Source organism: Mustela putorius, unplaced genomic scaffold (assembly GCF_011764305.1).
Source record: "Mustela putorius furo isolate JIRA1106 unplaced genomic scaffold, ASM1176430v1.1 tig00003834_pilon_pilon_pilon, whole genome shotgun sequence".
Taxonomy (NCBI): Eukaryota; Metazoa; Chordata; class Mammalia; order Carnivora; family Mustelidae; genus Mustela; species Mustela putorius.
Window position 1 is genome coordinate 59,513,825 of NW_025421987.1, and position 26,975 is coordinate 59,540,799.

The following is a 26,975-nucleotide window of genomic DNA, read 5'->3' on the forward strand; positions in this document are numbered from 1 at the left end:
ATATACCATGAACAGATCCTCAGATTCAGGTAGATCATTTGTAAGATACCATCAGTGATCAATGTATGCAACACAGTTGCACATAGCTGTTAAGAAGTCATTTTTTATATGCATTACAAGAATGTACCCAAATAACCAAAGGACTACAATTCAAAATTTCTAGAGCAAATGCAATTAATGGCTTTCAACTTATAGTTAAAGGCTTACAACAGATTTTAATACTTTAAATCATTAAAGATTGGTTGACTTCAAAGTATGTTTGAAAGTATGTAAATATGTAATATGAATGGGTAAGAAACAAAAGATAATTATGGCAATGTCAAATTTTTAATCCAAAAATTAAAAAGCAAAATACATTTCACATATGAGAGTAAATGGGTTTTTTCCTTTATTCAAGTAAACATTCTGATTATAATACATGATAATGGACAACCCATGTGACAAAGTATGGTAGACTACAGTTTTGTGTAGCTTCCTTGTTTCTAGGATGATTTTCCAGGTGATTCTTCAGGATCTGATATCGATGCCCAACAAAGGCTTTCCAATGGCAATGCATGAGTTCTAGAGAACCGCCTTCTATCTTTCTTCAGATGCTGAATGCCATTTTCTCCCACCCATTTTATCCTCCATTACTTATATAAAACCCCACTCTAAATTCAACCTATTTATAAAATTAACAAAATAAAAATTAGTATATGTTTTTCCACAAGGATAAAATTAAGTCAGATTCAACTTAATCTTTCTTTTTCTTTATCTTTGGAAGGATTTACATAATCTCTAAAGAGTCAGAGTAGTATATGACACAAAAAATGCAAAGAACATTATTATTGGTATACATAATATGTTGGGAATTGCTAACGTATTCCAAAGCTTAACCTTCCTGGGATATCAATCCTCCAGCAGATATTATAGTTTACAAACAGAAGGTTGTGTTTTAATAAGTGGAAATACAGTACCTGATTTTATATAAAGTAACTGTGAGATCTTTTCTCACTAGTAAAGTGCTTAATTAAGAAACATTCTTCCACAACATAATTTAACTTGTCAAAGGCACAAAATGTCTTTGTCTCTCTCTCTCTCTCTAAGCATTAGTCTTTAAAATTATAGTATTATTCATTTTGATTTTATTTAATTGAAAATCTTTACTGTTTTTCTCTCTCAGTAATAAAAAAAACTGCTTTGAGTAAAACATTTTTTATTTTCAAAACTTTGCCACGAACGTACATACAACAGTAAATTAGATCCCTTCACGAGCTGTCTGTATGCCATGAAGCACTTATGACAAAAACATATGCAAGCTTTAGGGTAAAAGTTAACAAGGAATCAGAATATCTCCCCCAAAAAGGAGGACAGGGAATCATTAAATTAAAAATCGTTAGCTTTCATTTTATAAAAAATAGTTTGAATAATCTTCATATAAATCTGTAATGCTTACAAAGGCAGGAAATACATTTAAAATAGTCTTTTTAACACAGATTCATTAGTACAATGTGGTTATGGTCAGAAAAATAACAACTAAAATGGCATTTCAGTAGTCTGCATTCTCTTCTCAGCAAATTCCACATAGAATTTAACCAATTTGCAATTCAAAATAAAATTTAGTTGTCAACAGGGTCAGACTGGCTGTAATTAGTACCTGAATATCAAACTCTGTTCCATTTCATATATTGTACCAGAATTTTAAATACAGCTCAATGATAAGTACTGATAACAATACTTGACTGGATGGTTACCACCCATGGCTACTGCACTGCAGGTTAAAACATACTTTGGTCAGTAAATTAAAAAGATATAAATCAAATAACAAGGCCAGAAAACTTGTTTTAGAACCAATTTCCTGACCTTAAGTAAACTTCAAATACATTGACAAGGCAAGGAAAATATAATCAACTATACAGAGAGTCTATTTTTTAATCATTTGGCATTTTATATTAATAATTTCCTTGTTTAAAATTTTATTTTATACTCCCATGCACTGATTATCATAACTGTCTGAATTAAAATAAAACTACAGTTACCTTCCTAGAATGTCCAGTAGTGAATGTAAATTAATTGCTTCTTTTGCACTTCCATGAAGATGGTCCTTCATCCTGTAATTTTTTCAATTTAGGACCAAGAAAGAACCACCAACCAAATCCAATAAAAACACAAATGATGGATTCTACATAATAACCATCCAGCGCCGTAACACATGAGCCACCAAGCTTTTTGCAAAGCTGTAAAAGTAAAATTATAATAAATATTTCACAATTTCAAAATGGAAGTATTCAGCAAGTTAGATGTTTCTACTTTGTAGTTAAGGGATTAATAAAAAAATCCAAAAATACTTTTGAAAGTTGTTTTTATTTTTTATTTTTATTTTATTTATTTAGTTTTTATTATTATCATTTTAAGTAAACCTGGATGGATCTTGAACTCATAATGCAGGAACCAAGAGATCAAGTGTCATAAGGGTCTACCCACTGAGCCAACCAGGATCCCTTCAAAATGTATTTTTGTTAAATAATTTCAACATTTCATTCACTTCAAATGGTGAAATAGGCTAATATACCTTAATTTCTCTAATGCTACTAAGAGGATTAAAAACATTTTCAGCTTTTATAAACAATACTCATATTCCATTTTGAAGATATAGCTTTTCAAATTTGGGAAATGTGAAGAAAATTTCCAATGAATCTACCTTAGAAGTGGGCTAATGTTAATTTGAAATAATTTAACAATAGTGTGCTAACCATTCAGGTCTGGCTATAATCGTTATCTGAATAGTCAATGGAGTTTCCCTTTTTCTATCATTAAAATATTCAGTTGTTAATTATGCACTTATTAAGTGCCTATTGTATAGAATCCTCAAGGTAAAGGGGAGAGAGACTATTCCTCCCTTGCTGAGAAGCGTCTTCAAATGAGCTACTCTTACTGAACATTATAAGCTCAGTTCTGACAGGAAAAAAAAAATGCAGAGATCTCTACACTAGAAACTAAGGACACCTGGGTGGCTCAGTTGGTTAAGCATCAGTTGGTTTGGCTCAGGCCATGATCTGGGGGTCCTGGGGTTGAGCTCCACATTGGGCTCCCTGCTCAGCAGGCAGCCTGCTTTTCCCTCTCCTGTTCCCTCTGCTTGTGCTCTCTCTCTCTCTGTCAAATAAATAAATAAAATCTAACAAAAAAACACACAAAAAAGAATGAAAGAAACTATAGACAGGTATGATTTTTCAAAAAAATATAGTACTTCTAGAGGCAAATAAGAATATTAATATCTTTCTTTTTTTTTTTTTTAAAGAAATTTCCAGGGACGCCTGGGAGGCTCAGTTGGTTGGATGACTGACATTGAAACTCCATTGACTTCGGCTCAGGTCATGATCCTGGAGTCCCGGGATCGAGTCCCACATTGGGCTCCCAGCTCCATGGGGAGTCTGCTTCTCCCTCTGACCTTCTCCTTGCTCATGCTCTCTCTCACTGTCTCTCAGATAAATAAATAAAATCTTTAAAAAATAATAATAATAAAGTGATTTCCATACCCAATGTGGGTCTTTTTAATTTTTTTTTAGATTTTATTTATTTATTCAACAGAGAGAGATCATAAGTAGGCAGAGAGGCAGGCAGAGAGAGAGAGAGGAGGAAGAAGGCTTCCGGCCAAGCAGAGAGCCTGACGTGGAACTCGATCCCAGGACCCTGAGATCATGACCTGAGCTGAAGGCAGAGGCTTAATCCACTGAGCCACCCAGGTGACCCCCAATGTGGGTCTTAAACTTACAACCCCAAGATCAAGAGTGGCAAGCTCCACAGACTGAGCCAACCGGGTTCCCCTGAAAATTAGCATTATTTATTTGTCAGAGAGAGCGAGCATAAGCAGGGGGAGCAGCAGAGGGAGAGGGAGAAGCAGGATCCCTGCAGAGCAGGGGGAACCTGATGTGGAACTCGATCTCAGGACCCTGGAATCAAGACCGGAGCCAAAGGCAGTTGCTTAATCAACTGAGCCACCCAGGGACACCGTCCTTTTTAATTAATTAATTAATTTATTAATTTATTTATTTATTTACTTGTTAGAAAGTGCACAAAGCAGGGGCGGCAGCATATAGGGCAGGCAGAGCAGGCAGAGGAGGCAGAGGGAGAAACAGGCTCCCCACTAAGAAAGGAGCCCGAGGCGAGACTCAATCCCAGGACCCTGGGATCATGACCAGATCTGAAGGCAGAAGCTCAACCAACTGAGCCAACCAGGCATCCCTGAAAATTGATATCTTAATGTTATCTAAAATTACAAAATTATTGCTTAATGTTATGTAAAATTACAACATACTGGGGTGCCTGGGTGGCTCAGTTGGTTGGGCACTGCCTTCGACTCGGGTCAAGATCCCAGAATCCAGGGATCGAGCCCCTCAGCGGGCTCCCTCCTCTGCTTCTCCCTTTGCCCCTCACCTGACTCCTGCTCTCTGTCTCCTAAATATATAGGTGGAAACTTTAAAAAAATAAAAATAAATAAATAAAAATAATATCACAACATACTTACCTCAACAGCATCAGGTGTTCGACAATTCTGGTTTGATGCTCCTACACACTCTTTCACTGTGAGGGGATCTACTAGCCAAAGAGCTACTGTAGAAGGCCAGTTTCCTCCCAGATTGGACACAGTATTTAAAAGGGTCATATATGTTCCTCCAATAAGTGGATCACTAACCTTCGCATTGAAAGCCATGATGGAAACATACATGCTGTACAATGTAACCTACAAGGAAAATGTCAAACATCTTTAGCAAAATTAGACTTTATAAAAAAAGAATCTGAGTTAAGAACATCAAATTCAGGGGCGCCTGACTGGCTCAGTGGGTTAATGCCTCTGCCTTCGGCTCGGGTCATGATCCCAGGGTCCTGGGATTGAGCCCCGCATTGGGCTCTCTGCTCAGCGGGGAGCCTGCTTCCCCTTCTCTCTCTGTCTGCCTCTCTGCCTACTTGTGATCTCTGTCTGTCAAATAAATAAATAAAATCTTAAAAAAAAAAAAAAGAAACAGAGGAACAAACTGTCTCCAAAATAGCTTTCCTTTGAATACTGTTCCATAGGGTGTTCACAGAAAAAGGTATTCCACAGTCAAAAAAGAATGAGAAACACTAAATTACACAAAAAAATCAACAGGTCCCTTTCACTGTAGGCTTCTGAAAGCTTTAGGATATAAACTCCATAAGGACAGGGATTTTGATATGATTTATTATTATATTTTACCACTTAGAATGGTTTCTGGCATAGAATAGGTTTCCAATTAATATTTATTGATGATTAAGATGCTACATAAAGAGGGGTTATGTCAGGTATCATTTCTCAAATTTACTTGACATTGTATAGTTTTTCCCAGAAAGCATCTGGCTGTCTGAGCATCACTGGCTACATTTTAGAAAATTTTCTAATCGAATCCAAAGCCAAACAAATGATTTTTGGACTACTACACTGTAGTTTTCCTTTACTTACACAGATAGTGAAACATTTATTAAGTTAAAGCACTCCTTTAAACATCCATTTAGTTGGACAGATCCATTATGGAGTTCTCCCAAATGATACAACTACATGTAAAAAATTATTGAGATTACTTGGTAGCCACACTTTTAGGTTTCCGTTAAAAACAAGTGAGGAGTTTGTTAATTATAATTTTCAAAGAGTTTAAACTAGGTTCCACAGAAAAGTGACTCTTAAATACACATTTGTAATAAAGGCACTCAAGTTCCAAAGTTTACTGCTGGGCGTCTACAGCTTACTTGAACCACCTGCTCCCAGAACACAACCCCATTCTGCAACAGCTTAGGTGAGGCTAGGGATTACAAACATAGTTAATAAAGAAAAAGAAAGCAGATTAACACAGAACTTTCAAAATCACAAAAAGTAAGCCTTAACTCGCAGTACAGAATCTAAACCAAAAGCCTGGGTTCTGTCACATAGTAGCCATCATTATTTCTCAAGACTTTCAGAAAGAAAAGGCATCTGGAATAGAAGAAATAAAGAACCCAAGTCTCGGGATGGACTGAGGAATACTTAGGAAGAGTATAATTACTAGCTTTGGAATTAATTCTGTAATATAACAAATACTGGTTGAATGAACAAAATAAATGAAGAAACTCTCCACAAATAGAGTTCAAAAAATCAAAAGCTACAATTTAAGGTTCACTGTCAAAAAATCTCTTCAATGTTAGACTCATGCTTAAGCCTTAAAATTTATTATCATTATTTGAAGGCCACTGCAGAAAAATGTCTTCTTTATTTTCCAAAAACAGTTTACTTCTGAGAAAACCACAGCAAGCTTACCTGATGTAACGCATAACTCAGCAGCACTATAATATAGTAATATATAGGGAATCCTCCTTGATGTTCCACTTTGGGAGTCCACCAAACCAGCAGAGCATATTCTAATCCAAGCAACAATCTATAGAAAAAGAAGAAACCTGGAGTTGACTTCCATTTTAGGTTAAAAAATAACAACAAAAACAGAAATCTGTATGCCTACTATGTGAAAGTAGCCTATTATTTAAAAACTGTTAGGAGGTTAGAAAGAGATAAAAGTGCATATAAATGATATTGAAGTTAAAGATGCTTTCCAGGGGTGCCTGGGTGGCTCACTGGGTTAAAGCCTCTGCCTTCGGCTCAGCTCAGGTCATGATCCCAGGGTCCTGGGATCGAGCCCTGCATCGGGCTCTCTGCTCAGCGGGGAGCCTGCTTCCTCCTCTCTCTCTGCCTGCCTCTCTGCCTACTTCTGATCTCTGTCTTCCAAATAAATAAATAAATAAATCTTAAAAAAAAAAAAAAAGATGCTTTCCAAGTCTTTTTCCATATATACTTAACACAGTTATTGGTGATACTGATGAATGCTCATTTAACTTTTCTTATTTAGTAAGGTTTTATTTCATTTTTACCTGTAGGGCATGGCTTTGTAAAATATGTTTAGTGGCTGGGGACCTGCAGTGTATTTGCTGATAATCAGAGGCAATATTATCTGCAAAGGAACCATTGGAACTGCCAATAAGGCTAAATGTTCTTTGGGTACTCCTTCTTCTACCAATTTCAGTCCTGTTACTGCATCTGCTGCTGAAAAACCAATCTGCAATATAAAAACAAAAAAATACTTTCATTTATGATTTACAAAATATCTTCCCCAAGCATATGTAAGTTCTTCAAGAACCTCAATCTCATTATTGATTTACAGCAGTTACAAGTAAATATATTATTCTATCTGGTACAACAATCAAGTTACAGAAGACATACTTTATCCTAAGGTCTACTGACAATATTCAGTGAAAACAACTGAAAATTCAGCACTTTTAGGAACCGCAGATGATAACACTAACAACTAATTTCCATTTCAAAAAGTTCAGTCTCTTACAATAAACAGTATTCAAATCCCAACTTACTGATTAATATGTTTTAAGCTTTAAAGAGTCTTTAATTGACTTCAAATAAAATCTGGTTAAAATGAAGCATCACTGCCACATATACAGATTTTTAATGATTTCTGACTGATCATAATAAAATTTCTAAAAGTCATCTAACATTTCAAAAGTAATTTTGAGACAACATTCTACCTAAAGGGTTAAATAAAATGAAGGGGAAGATAAGCTATAGTTCAATTTTTAAAAACAAACAAAAAAGAGGATGCTCAAAGTAGTGAGTAAAAGTTTGGGGTGAAACAAGGTATTTAGAGAGTCTCAAAGTATCTCTCTATAAATTAGTTTTTAATTACAGAAAGAAAAATAATAACTTTATAATGGGTTAACAAAGTAATCAAAGTTAACAACAGTTAATGGGATAAAGGGACATGATAAGGCTTCTCATAGAATTCCCCAAAGTCACCACTATATTACTTGGGTGATATTCCTGACATATTTGCATTACCTGACCCTAAACACGAAGGAACATCAGACAGACATAAATGGAAGGCCACTCCACAGAAAAATTTAGAACATCCAGGTCATGAAGGACAAAAAAAAGGCTGATACCCACTAAATTCTACGTGTGATTCTGAACTGGATCCCTGACCAGGGAAGAGTAAAATTATAAAGGTTGTTACTGGGACAACTGGTGAAATCTGGGTATAGACTGTGATAACAGTATTGTATCAATTTAAATTCCTTAATTTTTGAGTACGTTGTATCTTGGAATAGAAAACCCTTGTTCTTAGGAAATAAATACTCAAGGTATTTATGGGTAAAGGAGCATAGTACGTACAGAATACTCTAATATTTCAGAAGAAATATGTAATAGAGCACAAATGTACAGAATACAGAAAGTGGAACTAACTGTTAACAATTAGAGAATTTGAATAATGAAATATGGGAATTCTTTCAACTATCTAAGCAAATTTTCCGTAAGTGTGAAGCTTTATTAAAAAACATTCTTGGGCGGGGTGGCTCAGTGGGTTAGGCCACTGCCTTCGGCTCAGGTCATGATCTCAGGGTCCTGGGATTAAGTCCAGCATCAGGCTCTCTGCTCAGCAGGGAGCCTGCTTCCCTCTCTCTCTGCCTGCCTCTCTGTCTACTTGTGATCTCTCTCTATCAAATAAATAAATAAATATTTTTAAAAAACCAAAACCCATAAAACCAACATTCTTTAAAGAAATGGTGATTGTGTGTACTTTAACTTCTTGGAATGGAGCCAAAGGGCAAATTTCACCATAGAAAAACTAAAGGCCAAAGATATTTTACTTAAATCCACAAAAGAATTCACTACATTTCACCCATTCTCTTTGTAAAAATTAGGTATACAAACTGACTTCAACATTTACTTTATCTTAAAAGTGCTACAGTAGGAGATTTCTATAGTACACATATCTAACAAAACACCCAGGATATACAAAAATTCTACAAATTGGAAAAAAAAAAAAAGAGGCAGCTCTGGATATTTAAATGTCCAATAACCATATGAAAAGATGCTCATCTGCTTTAGTCATCAGGGAAATGCAAATTATAACCATTAAGGAGAAGCCACTACATACCCACCAGAAAGGTTAAATTTGAAAGGGCAATATGCGTCTTTGCAAGGCTGTGAAGCAACTGGAACTCTCTTAAATTGTTGGAAGTAGGGAAAATGGAAACAACCACTCTGGAAAATTGTGTGGCAGTATCTACAGCATTCCTTATGACCCAGCAATTCCATTCTGAGGTATTTACCCATCAGAAATGTGTATCGATGTTCACCAAAAGTAAGGTGAATGAATATTCATAGAAGTACTATCCATAATAGTAGAAAATTACTAAACACTTGTTGATAGAATGAATAAATTACAGCATATTAATACAGTGGAATATTATAAGCAATGAGATGAATAAACTGTTGCTATAAATAATAATATGGATAAATTATACAAATATAATGTTTAGTGAGATACAAGAGCCAGACATAAAAATGTCTCTATTTATTATAAATTTCCATTTATTATAAAACTCAAAAGCAGGGGCGCCTGGGTGGCTCAGTGGGTTAAAGCCTCTGCCTTCAGCTCAGGTCATGATCTCAGGGTCCTGGGATGGAGCCCCACATTGGGCTCTCTGCTCGGCGTAGAGCCTGCTTCCTCCTCTCTCCCTCTCTGCCTGCCTCTCTGCCTAGTTGTGATGTCTGTCTGTCAAATAAATAAATAAAATCTTAAAAAAAGAAAAAAAAAAACAACTCAAAAGCAGAAAAAACTAATTTATGACATTAAAAGTCAGGAGAGATGTTACTTTTGGCTAAGTTTACTTTAAAAGGGAACATAAGGGCACCTGGGTGGCTCAGTTGGTTGAGCAACTGCCTTCGGCTCAGGTCATGATCCTGGACTTCCAGAATCCAGTCCCACACTGGGCTCCTAGCTCCTTGGGGAGTCTGCTTCTCCCTCTGACCTTCTATCTCTCGTGCTCTCTCTCACTCATTCTCTCTCAAATAAATAAATAAAATCTTTTAAATAAAAAAACAAATAAATAAAAGGGAATATAAGATTCTATATTCTGTAACTGAAGTACCTCCTTATACACTATAAACAGTGTAATTGTAATCTTTTACAAAGCAGTTTGGCAATCATATTCACTGACCCACTAATTGCCTACTTAAGAATCTACCAAAAGGAAATACACAAAAATATTCACTAGTGCATTTTTATAATTAAAAAACATCAGCAAATATACAACCAAAAAAAATGAGTAAATTACAGCAAATCTTTACACTGTAATAATTAAATCGCTATTAAAGTATCTTTTCTTTCTTAAGTAGGCTCCATGGCCAGTGTGGGGCCCAACATGGGACCTGAACTCATGATCCTAAGATGGAGACCTAAAGTGAAATCAAGAGTTGGGTACCTAGCTGACTGAGCCACCCAGGTGCCCCTAAAAAGTGTGTTTCCAAAAATCATTTAATGATAAGGAATATGGGGTAATAAGACCAAAAAATGAGATAAAAATTATATATGATATGATCCAATTCCACTTTTATTTACATGCATATCTGTATGTATATAAATATATAAAGAGTTCCAATTGCTTCACAGCCTTGCAAAGACATATATTGTCCTTTCAGATTTAACCTTTCTGGTGGGTGTATAGTGGCATCTCCTTATGGTTATAATTTGCATTTCCCTGATGACTAAAGCGATTGAGCATCTTTTCATACAGTTATTGGATATTTAAATATCCAGAGCTGCCTCTTTTTTTTTTTTTCCAATTTGTAGAATTTTTGTATATCCTGGGTGTTTTGTTAGATATGTGTACTACAGATATCTCCTATTATTATTAATGTCGATTATAACTTATTAATTATATTTATATATATAAAGTGTGTATACACACACACACTCACACACACATAACATGTACACGCAGACACACACAGGAGAAAAAGAGGGCTGCAAGGAAATACACCAATAGTGTTAGTAATGATTACCTCTAAATGATATAATTACAGAATATTACTATCTTCCTTGAACCTTTCATTATGTTCTAAAGTTGAATCTTGAGTTCCTAAGTTTAACCTTCCCAATGTTTCCTTAAAATGTAACCCCCCTTATCATTAGGGGAAAAAAATTCACTATTTCAAAAACAATGAGGCTCCAATTTTTACTTCAGGGTTGTCAAAAGGTAACTGTAAAGTGTTTATAAAGATAGATACATAATATGAAACTCCTATAATGGACTAAGGTTTTAGGAATATTAATTCTAATACCAGCAATATCTTACTATAATTAAATATACATTTCCTCTAGCATAATATCTTTAAAATGTTTTCGGACTATAGAATTAGGACTTTTTTTTTTTTAAAGATTTTATTTATTTATTTGACAGAGATCACAAGTAGGCAGAGAGAGAGAGAGAGAGAGAAGCACGTCCCCTGCTGAGCAGAGCCCGATGTGGGACTCGATCCCAGCACTCCGGGATCATGACCTGAGTGGAAGGCAGAGGCTTAACCCACTGAGCCACCCAGGCGCCCCAGGACTTTATTTTTAATTAGGACATCTTAAAATAGAAAACATAAAGAGTAAAATAAGAGCTACCAAAATCCCCATTTATTTACAGCATATTTCCTTTCGACATTTAAAAAAATAAGTAAATTCATTTTTAAATAGACTCCTATATTTCCAACTATAATACCTCTGACATTAAATGTACATTCATTATAACAGAAGGGAGTTTTTTTTTTCAAGGCATTCATTTCCATACCAAGCATTAATATCATTCATTAAATTTCACATTTATTAGAATTTCTCTAATTTACTTAATTCTTTTCAAGATTCCAAGATGTTTAGATTACTTTGAAATCAGATTTGATATCATCACACCTTTTAAAACAAATTTAATAAACAGAAAGTACTGTTTTTTACTGTTACATACTAATAGTTGTGGAAAGGAACTTATGATATGAAAAGGCAATCGAAGTATTTCATGATATTGGTAATTATTACAGGGTGGTACATTTGCTTTATAATAAGTCTCTTACCTTTGCAGTTAGAATCAGAAGGCAAAATGTTAGAACTGCTGGCATTTTTATAATTGCAAAAAGCAACTTGTAAGTATCAGTGATTCCTTGGGTTTCTTCTTTTCCTACTGATACTTCTTTGTTTTCTTTTTTCAGAAGGGCAACTAGAGTTGTTGTTATCAAAAATACAGTTCCCCAGAAAAAAAGGAAATCTGAAATTAAAAATGTTAACATCTATAACTAACTTTTGAAATGACATTATCTGCATTGATACCAAATTTTGTATATATAACTTTTCTTCCACTAATCTGTTAAAAGATCAAATCATGTTCAAGGGAATATACTGAGCATACTAGATGAACAAGACAGTCCTGCCTCAGTTAAACATATACTACATAGACAGGGATACTTAACAAGGAAAAAGAAAAGGAATACAGACATTTGTGGGGTGAATGAAACAAGTCTGTTGTGTCATTTTCTTCAAGGAAAGTGCTAGGGATGACCAATGATTTTCATATCCCATCAGATCTATCAGTCATACTTCTTTTTTTAAAAAGTTTGTTTATGTAATGTCTATACCCTATCCATCTATTTATTTATTTACTTATATGTGTAATCTCTACACCCAATGTAGGACTCAAACTCACAACCCTCCGCTCTTCTCCATCAGTGATACTTAAGCATATAAGCCATTTCAGTTCTTTATTAAATTATAACGTAAACAGATGCTCATTTATATTAGATCTTCCACCTTTTATTTTTAAAACTTTTTAATGTTTCTAATCTGTTTAGAATAGCCCTCAATAGGGGCACCTGGATGGCTCAGTCGTTAGGTGTCTGCCTTCTGCTCGGGTCATGATCCTGGGATCCTGGGATTGAGCCCCTCATTGGGTTCCCTGCTCAGCGGGGAGCCTGCTTCTCCCTCTCCTTCTCACCCTGCTTGTGTTCCCTCTCTCGCTATGTCTCTCTCTGTCAACTAAATAAATAAAACCTTTAAAAAAAAAAAAAAAGAAAAAGAATAGGCTTCAATAGTGTGACAGAGAAGGAATTTCCTCATACTTGTACATGCACAATGGCGACACATGAAGAATACTGTTTGGGTTGTTTCAGTGAAAGAGAGTTGGCCATTAGCCACTTTTTTGAACAAATCAAGCAGAGGGAGTGAATAATGTTATAAAGGTTCTGTGCAATAATTAAAAGTGATAGTAATATTAGAGACACCATTTATTGAGTGTATATCTCCTTTACTACAACGATCCAATAGATTAGGTTAACTAAGCCTCAATTTACAGATAAAGAAATAGGCTTAGGTTACATTACCTGAAGCTATATTCTAAGTCAGTGGTAAAACTGTGATTTCAAACTTTTATACAACTATTTTCAAAACCTGTATCTCCTTAACCACCCTAAGAATTGCATCTTTGTTTGCCACTACAAAGCTTATTGGATAACCCTGTCTTAGTTTCTTCATCTGTAAAATAAGAGGACTTGGCTAGAAAATCCCAGATGCTTACTAGTTCTAACATTCTAGAACTGTAGTCAGTTTTACATTTGTTTACTTTTCATTCTATGCTCATATAGCATAACTAACTGTTCATGGAGCCTATTCACCTTTTTTCAAAAACAAGGAGAGCAAGCACTCTATACTCAGGGTTTTTCCTATTTAATGGTCTTGCTCTGTTGCTGTGCTAACTGCAAGCTAACCGCTGCGTCCACTACAACTTGAACCTCACTTATGATGGAGGCAAATGGAATTGTTTAGACCAATTACTTTAGACCACCTTACTATTTTTTTTTCTTTTTAGATTTTATTTTTAAGCAATCTCTATACCCAACATGGGGCTTGAACTTACAACCCCAAGATCAAGAGTTCCTTGCTCTACCAAATAAGCCAGCCAGATGCCCCTCAACTTACTGTTTAAATGCTTCCTTTTTTGTGTTATCTCATTGGATTTTCATAGCAAACATATGAGGCAGGTATTATTACTACGCAGTTAGACATAAGGAAAAGAAGCTCAGAATATTTAAATCTTTGCCAAAGGTCAAATAATTAGAGGCAGAATTTAAACCTAAATCTTCTAAATTTGGGTTTCATATTCTTTCCATTATTTTATACTGCCTATATAATGATTATTTTAATGTTGAAGACTCTACTAGAATTGGCTAATTATTTAGTCAAATAACCAAAACAAAGTCTCTGCTATTCAAATTATGCAAATTAAAGAAGCTCAAAGTCTTCAAATATATATGGGCTCCTCGCTCAGCAGGGATGGTGGTCTGCTTCTCCCTCTGACCTTCCCCCTCTCATGCTCACTCTCATTCTCTCTCTCTCAGATAAATAAATAACATCTTTAAAAAAATATAGAAACGTGTTCTGGAGTGAATTCTCCACCATAAGAAATCTATAATTAATTTTATTTTTTATTTTTTAAAAAGATTTTATTTATTTGATAGACAGAGATCACAAGTAGGTAGAGAGGCAGGCAGCCAGAGGGGGAAGCAGGCTCCCTGCTGCCGGATGCAGAGCTAGATCCCAGGACCCTGGGATCATGACCTGAGCCAAAGGTAGGGGCTTAACCCATTGAGCCACCCAGGCATCCCTATTTTTATTTTTTAAATTAATTTTAGTTATGAAAAGAAAAATATGAAACATTCTTAAACACAAAGATATCCATTTAAAAAAATGCAGCCAGGGGCGCCTGGGTGGCTCAGTGGGTTAGGCCGCTGCCTTCGGCTCAGGTCATGATCTCAGGGTCCTGGGATAGAGCCCCGCATCGGGCTCTCTGCTCAGCAGGGAGCCTGCTTCCCTCTCTCTCTCTCTCTCTGCCTGCCTCTCCATCTACTTGTGATTTCTCTCTGTCAAATAAATAAATAAAATCTTAAAAAAAAAAAATGCAGCCATATATACAAGTCTTATGCTTAAGGTTCATCAAAATAACATAATTTCTAGTTTATGTTAATGTAGTGTTTTAGAATCTGGTTCAAAAGGAATGAACAACAATTTAAGATTATTCTTTTAAGTGAGGCTACTTTTTTTTATTTTTGCATTCTTAATTCTGTGAATGTGACAAAAAATGGCCTATTTACAGTATTTCATCTATAATACTATTCTCATTCAGAAATTTTTTATTCACCATTTGGTTTAAATTAGCAATTTAAGAAATCCTGAGGGGGACCTGGGTGGCTCAGTCAGTTAAGAGTCTGACTCCTGATCTCAGCTTAGTCTTAATTTCAGGGTCTTGAGTTTAAGCCCTGTGTTGGGTTCCACACTGGGCATAGAGTCTACTATTAAAAAAAAAAGAAAGAAAGAAAGACGGAAAAAAAAAGAACTATGCTACTTCCACTGTCACTAGAAATTTCAATTAATGGTCTCTAGTTAAACGTGGATTAAAAATTTTTATTTTAATTTTAAGTTATATGCTACTTCAAGAGTTCCAGTTCACTAAGCAAAACATTTTTAAGTTTGCATAGTATATTCTCCCAATTTTCATGAACAAAATCTTCACCTAGAATCTAAACTTCAATACCAGGAGAAAAACATAAGGACAAGTTAAACAGATTTCAATGCTGTTTGCAGGTAAGATTATTTCTAATTTCTATGTGCTCTTTGGATAAAGTAACAGTACACATAAAAAGAAGGTGTTGACAATGCATCATTTCTGAGCTCTCATTCAAAGGCTTTCCCAACAGCCCACACAGAGAGAAGAATGAAGCTAATAGCTCAGAAAAAGAGACTTGACTACTGCCAGAAAATATATTAATAGGTTTTCTGAACACAATTACCAAAAACGGTAATAATCACTAGACTGTTATTATTAACACTGCTTTGATGCTAGAGAATATCCATAGACTGATGATATACCAACCATTGTAAAGATAGTTACCAAAAATGATCTAAGTATTTCACTACTAACATTTCAGTTAAATTCGATTTACGTGTTTCATCTATAAAAGCAGTATGATTGTGTGTGTTTGTGTGTGTTTATTAAGATGTCAAAGCTGATGTGCAAGTTTCATATAAAGGATTTTTAGGCAAAGACCATAAGTCAAACTAAGTATTCATAAGTGGCTACTAGATCTTATCTAGTACTTCCATGAATGCAAAATTTAAAAGCATATGCCAATTCACCTAACCAAGAATATAATAATAGCTAGCACCTGAGTGCCTATTATGTCAAAGCGAAACAGAAACATAGGACAGTGCACTAAATCTCACTCTCCAAGTATTATTATTTCACTTTATACACAATGAAACAGTATTACAGTTCACAAAGTGCCAGAGGTGGGTCTAAACTCAGATCTGATCCTAAAGCAATAATGTTTTCCAATGTACTACCCAGATGCTCAGACAACACCTATCTATAGCAAGCAGGCTCTCTTTCCTATCAACCACATATGCCTGAGAAGATACCCATCTTAGCTTCAACCACAAAGTGTGGAACACAGATACTTCAGCATACTTGTACTCCCCTTCCCCACTTCTATCTCCCCATACAGTAGTATGACAAAGGGTACGCAAACCCATAGGATAAATAAACATGGTGCATCTTCTTAAAGAGTTCACTTTACTCAATAGTTTAGAGGGAAGCCTTGTTAATGAAAAGAATATATATACATAGAGGGAAGGCAAAATTTCCAAGAATTTTTAAAGATAAAACATCAGACTACAAAAAGCTTTCATGACTTTTAAGGATTTGGACTATGTCCCCAGACCCTTTAATTAGGTATAGGTTCACTCTCTGCTACTACCATAGGAGACAGATTAGGAAGCATTGTCTGATATCCTTGACTCAGATCAAATTCTCTCTCCCTGGACCTCTCACACTACGGAAATTAACTTCAGTCCTTCAGAAGTCAGTGACAGGAAAGCAAACTTTCAGTTTGTTCTAAAAGTTAGGCCTTCCTTTCACCTTCTTGCTTTTCACACAGCAATCTATTTCACAAGTTAAAGCATGAAAGGACTTTAGACACCCATCATCCAGTCCTACACTCTCACTTTCACAGTGGAGGAAACTGAAAGAGACAGTATGATTGGCCCTGGGTCACTGGCTGAGTCTTAAACGAAATAGACTTTTCTGTGCCACAAATCTCTCTCTGAAGCATTTACTCAAAATATCCATGCTGTTGTACAGCCCTCATAGAAAATGCTATTTAACTATATAATATATATAGTCATATCTGATTTGGGGATTAGGATGTTAAAAGATAGCATATAATGCAAAAATCAAGTAAATATAAAGCGAATTTTGAAACCTTCCTAATCTCTTATTTTTCCTAACCCCTTAGGAAGATAAAGCTATATTTGAGATCACATACCTTTTCTTTTCTTTCCTTTTTTTTTTTTTTTTAAAGATTTTATGTATTTATCTGACAGAGAGAAAGACAGCGAGAGAGGGAATACAAACAGGAGGAGTGGGAGAGGGAGAAGCAGGCTTCCCATTGAGCTGGGAGCCCAATGCAGGCTCGATCCCTGGACCCTGGGATCATGACCTGAGCTGAAGGCAGATACTTAACGATTGAGTCACCCAGGCATCCTGAGATCACATACCTTTTCATTAACTCCAACAATGTTAAGTTTTCCTCTGGAGTAGAAGAGATTGTTTCTTCAATCAAGGACTGGATTAAGCAGCTATCTTACTATTAAGGACCATCTTGTCTGAAAATTTGGGCTCAAATTCTGCCCAAAATGCAAGGCTGAGAAATCAATAGATTTAGTGTTCCCATCTTATGCTAACACTGCGCCTCCATCACCAGGTAAAAGTAAATCACTCTTTAAATTTTTAAAATATGTTCTGGCCAGGCACAAAATCCTAAAATGGATTTTAATTAAAATATTAAACATATATCATATATCTCTACTCTGATGTTATGATAGGTTCTTGCATTCAGCTTTTGTATAACCTATATCCTGACACCCCTAAAATCATTTTTTGTGAGCTGAATTTAGACTTTTATAAAACAGCAGACAAACGTTCCAAACCAGCCCATGAAGATGAAGAATACATCAGAAGAGTTAACATGAAAAATGATGGTAACATCAAATGCTGACAAGGATGCAGAGAAAAATCGATCTTTTATATATTTCTGATAGGAAGATAAAATGGTATTTCCATTCCATTTTGGAGAAAAGGTTGGCAGTTCCTTTTAAAACTAAAAATGGACTTACCAGAAACCAGCCTTTGCACACTCAGGCATTCATCTCAGAGAAATGAAGACTTATTTTCACATTAAATAGCCCAAAACCGGAAACTACTCAGATTCCCTCCAATGGAAGGGTGATGAAATAAACCATGGTATGTCTAAGAAGTGGAATACTTCTCAGCAATAAAAAGCAACAAATCATTGATAGATGCAACCTGGGTGAAGCTCAAAGAAATTATGCTAACTGAAAAGAGCTAATCTCCAAAAGATACATACTGCATGATTTCATTCCTGTAACATTTCTGAAAAAACAATTATAAAGATGGCAAACAGATCAGTAGCTCCCAGCGGTTAGGGATGCAGGCAACAAAAAAAGTAGTCTTGTGGTGATGATACAGTTGAGTATCATCATTGTGATAATGGTGATTATACAAGGCTACACATGTGATGAAATTACATAGAGTTACTCTCATGCACACACACATACAAATATAAATGAGTACCTGTAATAATTTGGTGAAATCTAAATAACTGCATGAATGGTACCCACGTCAATTTCTTGGTTTTGAGATTGTACTATACTTATGTAAGAGGTTAACCGTGGAGGAGCCTGGGGAAGGGTGCGTGGGATTTCACTCAACATTTCTCTGCCCTACTGTGAATCCATAATTATTTTAAAATAATAAGATAAAAAAATGGGAAATTTAAGAATGCAAAGGTTCTTTTTTTTTTTTTTAAGAATACAAAAATTCTAGGGGCACCTGGGTGGCTCAGTGGGTTAAAGCCTCTGTCTTCGGCTCAGGTCATGATCCCAGGGTCCTGGGATGGAGCCCCGCATCGGGCTCTCGGCACGGCAGGGAGCCTGCTTCCTCCTCTCTCTCTCTCTATTTGCCTCTCTGCCTACTTGTGATCTCGGTCTGTCAAATAAATAAATAAAAATCTTAAAAAAAAAAAAAGAACACAAAAATTCTAAAACTGTGTGAGGAGTAAGAAATGTAGGTCTCAAATGTAAGATAATATAAAGCAACCAAAAAAGATAGAAATCTTTAGGTATTTTTGAAATCACCTATTCTGTAGCTTTAATTGATCACCACTGGACTTTGGCCAGCAAGGACTGTGATCAAAAGAGTGGAGAAAGAATGATTAAAAAAAAAAAAAATTCTTAGATAACACCAAAGCAAGGAATAGAAATGGGGATGAGAATAACATCTTGCTTTTTTATGTGTACCCTATCCATAAAAATGTTATAGCATGCACAGTCATATATAAATTATATATCATATATAAATTATATACTTGTGACCACCTATATTAATACAGTATATACAGTGTAAAATATAAACCCAAATTTATAAATATGAAGTGATTTTTTTAAAAGAATGAAATTAAGGAACACATATGGGGCACATGGCTCGCTCAGTCAATAGAGCCTATGACTCTTCATCTCAGGGTTGTCAGTTTGGATCCTACACTGGGTGTAGAAATTACTTAAAAACAGATTCTATAAAAAATATATAAAGAACATGTATAAAATGCCATATTTATCTAAGTTTGTGTCTTTAAAAAATAGGTATAATCAGAGTTTTATATTCTTTATTTCTAATTTTATAGGAACAGAACATCTCCTTTTATAAGGTAAGTCTATTTTGCTTTCTCAAATTAGTTTTCAGGAAGACTATCAATGAAAAGTAGGAGACTGCTTTTAATTAGAGGGGTTCTATGATTCTATCATTCATAAATGTATAATAAAGGCCAGTTTAATTGGCCTCTACATAAATTTCAATAAAAGCAGAAGTGAAATTCAGAGTAAAATATATGCCAAATAAAATCAAATAATTTTTTGGCTTAGAGTATATCTTATAAATTGACTTTTCCCATCCAAGTACTAACCAGGCCCGACCCTGCTTAGCTTCCGAGATCAGACGAGATTGGGCGCGTTCAGGGTGGTATGGCCGTAGACTAAATTGACTTTTCCAAACAAAAGCAATCCCACAGTTCTTTACTGGACAAAGAAAGCACATAGTATCATTTCTCCTTTGCCTTGTTTTAAAAACCAAAAAGGCTTTAAGACCTTCTTTTTTGGCGCGTGGGCTCCAGTTTTTAATATCTAATCCTTCCTGAATCTACTAGGCCTAGTATTCCTCTACTCTTCTCACTTTACTACTAGGGTCCCAACATTTGAAAATAAGTTCTAGACAAATGTGTGTCTAGAGATGAAGGATCCACCAGATTTATGAACTTGTCCCATTCAAAGCAAAATGATAGCTAAATTCAAGGATTTTATATCACATACTTTGTATGATATTTACCCAGAGATTGGCTTTTAAGGCAATGGATTAGGTTTTTTTTTTTTTAATTTTTATAAAGACTCCTAAAATTATTATACAGTAAAACTAAATTTATTTTGATTTACAGTTCTATGAATTTTAACACATATATAAATTTCAAATCACCACCCCATAATCAAGATACAGAACATTTCCATCACTTCCCAAAACTCCCTCATGCTATCATCCACTTAAACTCACCTTCTCCTCATCCAGTCTCTAGCAACTGCCCATCTGTTATCTACCTCTATAATTTTACCTTCTGAGAATGCAGGAAAATATTTTAAGTCTAAATGTACATGCTAAAGAATATTTTACAGCCTATTTAAAAATACCTGGTCTATCTAGAAATGGGTTAGTCCTGGTCATATTCTAAACAGCATTTCTGGTCATGCAAAAAATATATTGAGTCCTGCTTCATAAAGCATGACAAAGAAATTTGTCACTAAGTAAGAATTAATAGGTCCTGCTCTCTTCTGAGTTCTAAGAATACCTTACAAATACTGTATTAGGTATATGCATTGCCAGTTTAATTGGCTTTTCTATCAACATCAGTTTTTTTCAAAATAGTTTCTTTTTTCCTGATTAACTCTTGTATGTTCATGCCTTCTTCTGTGACAAATTCTTAAGGTCTAATACGTTTAGCTCTCTTCTCCAGTATCAGACTAACCTGCCCCCAACCCAAATACCCCGCTCCTTACCCCAATCACTTCTATTCATTATTATCACTGCTTCTAGAAGAGTACCAGTTCACAGATTAGATCTAAAGACATATTTCATCTCAGTCTAATAATGTTTTTAAAATTACAAAAGCAACAAAAAAAGGAAGCTCCAGCTTCTCTTGAATACTGATAAGATTTGGCAATCCTAGGATCCTACCACCACAAGACACCAATTTATTGAAAACTGAAGCTCCCCACCCTTAGATAGGCATGAGCTTTTCAAGCCCCTCTAAACCCTACAGTCCTCTACCAAATCATGAGATTCCTTTACATTGTTCATCTACCTACTCTAGCATTTTGGTTTGCCAAGTCCCATTATAAATTCCTTGGAAGCCGAAAATTCTCAAATGTTAACACCTATCACATGGCTAGAACCAAACAGTCACTAAGTGAATAAATGCCACTGATCACTTAAAAAACAAAACAAAAAAATTATTGTCCTTTTTAGGCCATCGGGTATTCCAGAAGTGGGCTGATGTTTTTAGACATAAGCAGTTAAGAGTGCTACTTTTCTCTGGTAGAAAAGCCAATCAGCACAAATTATATTTAGGTTTCAAGGTTTTCCCTAGTTTCCTACCAACCGTTAGAAAGATACTAGTAGGTCTTTTGTAAACTAAAGTGTGGATACTCTTTGCTTTATGCCATTTTAGCTTACAAGTTTTCTAAGAATGCTCTACATTCAGATAGTGGGGGGGGGACCCTATATCTCTACCTCCAACTAGGCATTGGACCTCAGTTTCTTCACCTATAAGAATGAATTGAGATGGCTGGGGTGTTTGGGTAGCTCAGCTGGTTTGGCATCCGACTCTTGATTTAGCTTGTGTCATGATCTTGGGGTCATGGGATCAAGCCCCATGACAAGCTTCAGCCTCAGTGGGGAGTCTGCTTGAGATTCTCTCTCCCTCTCCCCCTCCCCTCAGCTTGTGTGTGCACACTCAAGATCTCTCTCTAAGTAAATAAAATCTTTGAAAAAGAAAAGAATGAATTGAGATGGTAACTAGACTTACTGTGGTGACCACTTTGTATTATATACAAAAACTGAATTATGTTGTACAACTGAAACTAATACTATTAAATACCAATGTTAACTCAATTAAAAAAAAAATCAGCTCCCAAAAATACAAATCAGAATCTAAATTATTAAAAAAAAGAAGGAATATATTATCTTTCCAAGTCATAAAACTATGTTCTAATATCTGTGTTCTTCTGGGTTACTTTCATCACCTCTTGCAGCTCAAAAGGTTGTCTTTCTCTCTCTTTTTTTTTAAGATTTTATTTATTTGACAAACAGAGATCAGAAGTAGGCATAGAGGCAGGCAGAGAGAGAGGGGGAAACAGGCTCCCTGCTGAGCAGAGAGCCCAATGCGGGGCTTGATCCCAGGACCCTGAGATCACGACCTTAGCGGAAGGCAGAGGCTTAACCCACTGAGCCACCCAGGTGCCCCAAAAGGTTGTCTCTTTTTGCTCATAAGATCTCTGAAAACCAAAGGGGGCAGGATAGAAAAAGCTCCCTTCTGAGTTCAGGACTGCCTTGGATCCCTAACATACCAAAAAGCCAATCTCAGCATAATCCAGGTTTGGTTTCTAAGGGATTTTTCTCATCTTATCCTTCATGTTCTAAATTTATTATTTAGATTACTGCTTTCTAAATGGCAAAACTGTTTTTTCTCAATATATTCCATTTCTATTTATCTATAACTCAAAACAAACCGTTAATCAGAAAATATATATAACAGTTCTAAAATATGCCATAATTCATTTTTATAATTCATAATTAGGCTTATAATTTTCTGATTTTTCTAAACATCTGCCTCAGTGTTTGAGCTCTTCTTTTACTACCTAAGCAATTTTATTTCCTTCATGATTCCTTCTGTGCTCTTAAAATTCCTAAAAACTGCTGTTCTTTCCTTCCTTCCTTTCCTTTCCTCTCTTTTCTCTTCTTCCTTTCTTTCTTTCTTTTTTGTTATAATGCTACTAAGTTCCAGAAAGATCAAAGCTATAACTATAATATCTACAATCATAAAGAAGAGAATGAAAACTCTTCAACTCTTAATTCACTAAAATGTCTGAACTAAAAGTCTACTACACAGAAAAAATTAAATACTAAGCTATTTTTACAATTTCCTGGAAACAAAGTTCAAATTTCACAGAACAAACAGCTATTCTAAAGGACAAATCAGTGTAAATAAAAATCCAACATGGCACAATTTTGATCTTCCCATTGGGGAATAGTTGTGACTAAGAAAGGATATAATTAACATGGCTACTGAATGCATAATGGCATTCTGTGGAATGATGTTTTATCAATCATTCTTGTACTTAGAGAAAGCTCTAATTTACCTAGTCAGTAATTTAGTTACCACAACCTCTTAAATCTTGACATCTGCTGTGAGGCTTTCCCATGTTAAATAATACATCATTTCATTAGTACTTCCTGGTGACATCAATAGTCACAGTACAAAATGAAAAGCTGCATAAAAAGCAGTAAGATGCTAATACAATGCATTCACAAAATATTTCCAGGCAGAGAATTATCCATAGAGCAGGAGTGGGGCCCCAGAACACTTTGAGACCAATCTGTTTAAAAGCAGTATCTCTCAACCATTTTCAGCCCCAAACCAATTAAGGAAATTATAATCATCATTTCTTCAGTAGCAGTAGCTCAACAGCAGTTTGAGGAGGTAGATAAGAGGGTCCCTTACAGGACATTTCAAGAGATGAGTAGTGCAGGTGCGAACCCTCCATCCTCCACACCACTGGAATATTATTATATAACCCTTATACTTCCCTCACCACACAGCTACCCCTGACATTTACCCTGTCTGGAATCCCCAAGCTAGTACTGGGAAGATGAGAGAAAGCTGAACTGCTTAGATTTCAAGAGAATCACTTAAATACATTGTTATCAGAATAAAGAATTCTACCATATTCCTGATGTAGATTATTCCTGATATTGCTAATTTTCACTTTTGTTTCCAAATTGTTAGGAAAGCTTAAAAAAAAAAAAAACCAAATCAGAAAACCTTCCAAGGACATATATTTTACTTATTCAGAAAAAGGAGAAATTTTGCAGAACTTACACAAAATTGCTTACTGGATAAACTTCAAACTTCTTCTCATAGCAATTCAAGAAAATCTTACTAACTGGGTCACAACTTTTCTTTCATCACTGTTTTCCAAACCTGGTCCGCACAATTACTGCTTCAGGCACGCTGAACATGGTAGGTACTGTCCTGTACCTTTTTGTACTTTTCAGCTTCAGTGCGCTTTCACCTGGCATTGTGCATTCTAGAATTCCACTTATTCAGTTCACAGAATTTTATAATTCAACAAGGTCAAATGTTATCTGCAGTGTGAGGCCTGACTCTCACAAGCTAGCAACCCTGAGCTCCCCAAAAATGTTCATTTCTCCTATTTCTTGAGGGTTGGACTCTGCTTTATTCATAGGAGGCCCTAAGAACTCTGTCACTCTGTCAACTCATTAATGCTGAATAAATTAACCCTATTCTATTCACCAGAAGGCTAGAAGAGGACTGTTGGTATACCAGTAGAGGCAGAAATGAACCAGAATTAGAAATACCAATTCAATAAAAGGAAAATGTAAACCACAGGAGTTGGGCTGGATACATGTCTTCACACTAGCCAGACTTCTAAAAAATGTGCACCTATGTATAAAGCAAGTGTCAACAGCTTCCTAGACTGGCGGTTTTGTTTGTCATCACACAACAGTGTTATTGGATGAGCTGTCTCTCCCTGCTCACTGTAGGATACTTATCAATTATGACTGCTTTCCTGTACTCATTCTGGCTGAAGCTCATTTTAGCAGAAAACTTAACCTTGGATAATCTCCCACAAAAAAATCCCCAGCAAATTGAATTACGAGATTGCCTTCAACGCGTCACACACTCGGTCAACAGGATTCGTAAACGTAAAATAAACCTAACCACATAATAGCTTAAATACACTACCTGAGAGAGTAACGATTCCCCTGGGTTGAGGCTGAAATCGCAAATATTTGTTACAAAAATCGGCAGATTCAAGGGCCAAAAACAAAACATTGCCCAAAAAATAGCCCGCTGTCTGGCCCACTGAATTGCAAGTAGAAGCATAACCCACGTTTTCCCGGGATAACATCGTTAACGCCCAGCCATCCACAGCGATGTCCTGAGTGGCGGCCAGGAATTCAAACAAAAAGAATGTCACAGTGAGAGCGACCACATCGGGCGTTCTGCCATCAGTGTTGCCGAGCAAACGGTCCACTTGAGTGGATAAATAGATCATGAACAGTCCCAGTATGTACTGTGTAGGGACAAGCCAAGATTTGCGACGACCGAAGTTCCTAAAGTAAACTGCATCAACCAGCGGGGCCCAGAGCAGTTTGAGGCTGAAAGGCCAAAAGACGAAACTGAAGAAAGCTTGATCTGTATAGCTAACGTTTTTGCTCTGCAAAATGAGTGGGATGCTTCCCGCCAGGCCCAGTGGAATGCCCTGAAGCACGTAAAGAAAAAGCAGCAGCAAAATGCTGCTTAATTCGGCCCGGCAGCTCCGTGGGGGTTTTGAGAAGTCACCCGTGCCGGTATCCCGCAGAAAAGCTTCTCGGTCCCCTTCCCCGCCCACCAATTCCTGATGACTGTCATCCCAGCCGCCTGGCGGCAGAGGACCGCTCTTCATATCCAGAGAGTGGCTGAAATTCCCTGGTCGTCGTTGCCGACTGTTGTCCTTGTGGGAGATGGTGGGTGACATATCAGAGACGATGCAGAGCCCCGTCTGTGGGGTACCGGGGCTGAGCGTCTTGGAGCGCCTAGTCCCAGGTCCAAGGCTATCGCTCTGGACCAGGGTCCCGATGGTTCAGGGAGGAGGAGGACAGGGCGAGGGGTGATAAGGGCACTTCTTACAGTGGCCCCGGGAGCTGAAGCCGGGAGTCAGTCCCCCGGCTGGAGGCCCAGGCGATGCCCAGGTAGATGCCCCTTGGACCAGCGTCAAGGAGCCTGAAGGAGCCCCCCGGGCAGCCGCGCCCGGCTCGGGGCTGGAGAAGAGGGCCGTGGTGCTACGATGGAAACGGGCCCTTGGCTGCGGCGAGACCGAACGGCCAGTCTCCCGACCCACCTCCTGTTCTCGCCGCCACCACTGCAGCAGACAGCACTTTCTCCACAGGACTCCAGAGACCAGATAACTTCCTGCCTCGCGCCTCAGGAAGTGGTCCTAGACTCAAACGAGTCCTGTCCCCGCCTCCAGAGCGAGCCAATCAGGGCATGCTCGCGAGGCCGCCTTTGGAAACAACGCTTACTAGGAACCCGCAACTCCGGTGACCGGGACCTCAGGGGAGAATTAACGCAGAAGCACCATGCGGCCTGGGCGGGGCGCCGCGCGAGCTTTGGCTCTATGAGCGCATGCGGCCGTCTGGAAAGCGTGGGCCTCGGTGATTGGGCCACTGCGGCCACGTGAAGGCTGGTTGAGGCAGGCCTGCGCCCGTAGCCGAGTGATCGAGCGGCGCAGCTTCTGCCCGCGCGTGTGGCTACCTTGGGGAAGGGTAGTGCTCAGTCTCGGGGCCAGGAATTGTGTGATGCCACTGCTTTCGTGGGCCAGACAGAAGGGGGGAGGAGGAGGGTTGAGGTTTACGCAGTGGCTTTATCAGCAGGCAAGAGTGTCCCGAAAGGGTAGGGAGAGACCTGGCTAAATGGAGAACTGCGTGCCTCACAGTGTCTCTTTGTGGAGTAAATGGAACTGCTCAGAGGGGCTAGGTTTCTCTGTAGTGCGTTTTTTGTTGTTTTTTCTCCAGCGTGGTTGAAGAAACGTGGAACTGGGGACTGGATAACTAATACGTAAGAATAGGTGGGTTGGAATCCTAAGATTCCTTCCATCCCTCTTACTGTTGAGCCACCT

General features: G+C 37.0%; 1 protein-coding gene across 3 annotated transcripts; it reads right to left on the reverse strand.

Moving 5' to 3' along the window:
- Positions 1-365: 365 nt before the first annotated feature.
- On the reverse strand, positions 366-26,288 carry SLC33A1 (solute carrier family 33 member 1). 3 transcript variants are annotated; one of them, XM_004755611.3, is made up of 7 exons: positions 25,061-26,279; positions 11,924-12,114; positions 6,889-7,073; positions 6,284-6,401; positions 4,505-4,720; positions 2,019-2,216; positions 366-661 (listed from the first exon to the last, which is right to left on the reverse strand). In XM_004755611.3, exons 1-6 carry the CDS (start codon positions 25,833-25,835, stop codon positions 2,049-2,051), a joined length of 1,653 nt encoding a protein of 550 aa, XP_004755668.1. In that variant the 5' UTR covers positions 25,836-26,279; the 3' UTR covers positions 366-661; positions 2,019-2,048. The 3 variants fall into 3 exon arrangements, with proteins under 3 accessions (XP_004755668.1, XP_004755667.1, XP_044944482.1); XM_004755610.3 differs by having other exon boundaries at positions 366-2,216; XM_045088547.1 differs by lacking the exons at positions 6,284-6,401; positions 11,924-12,114 and having other exon boundaries at positions 366-2,216; positions 25,061-26,288.
- Between the last annotated feature and the right edge of the window lie 687 nt (positions 26,289-26,975).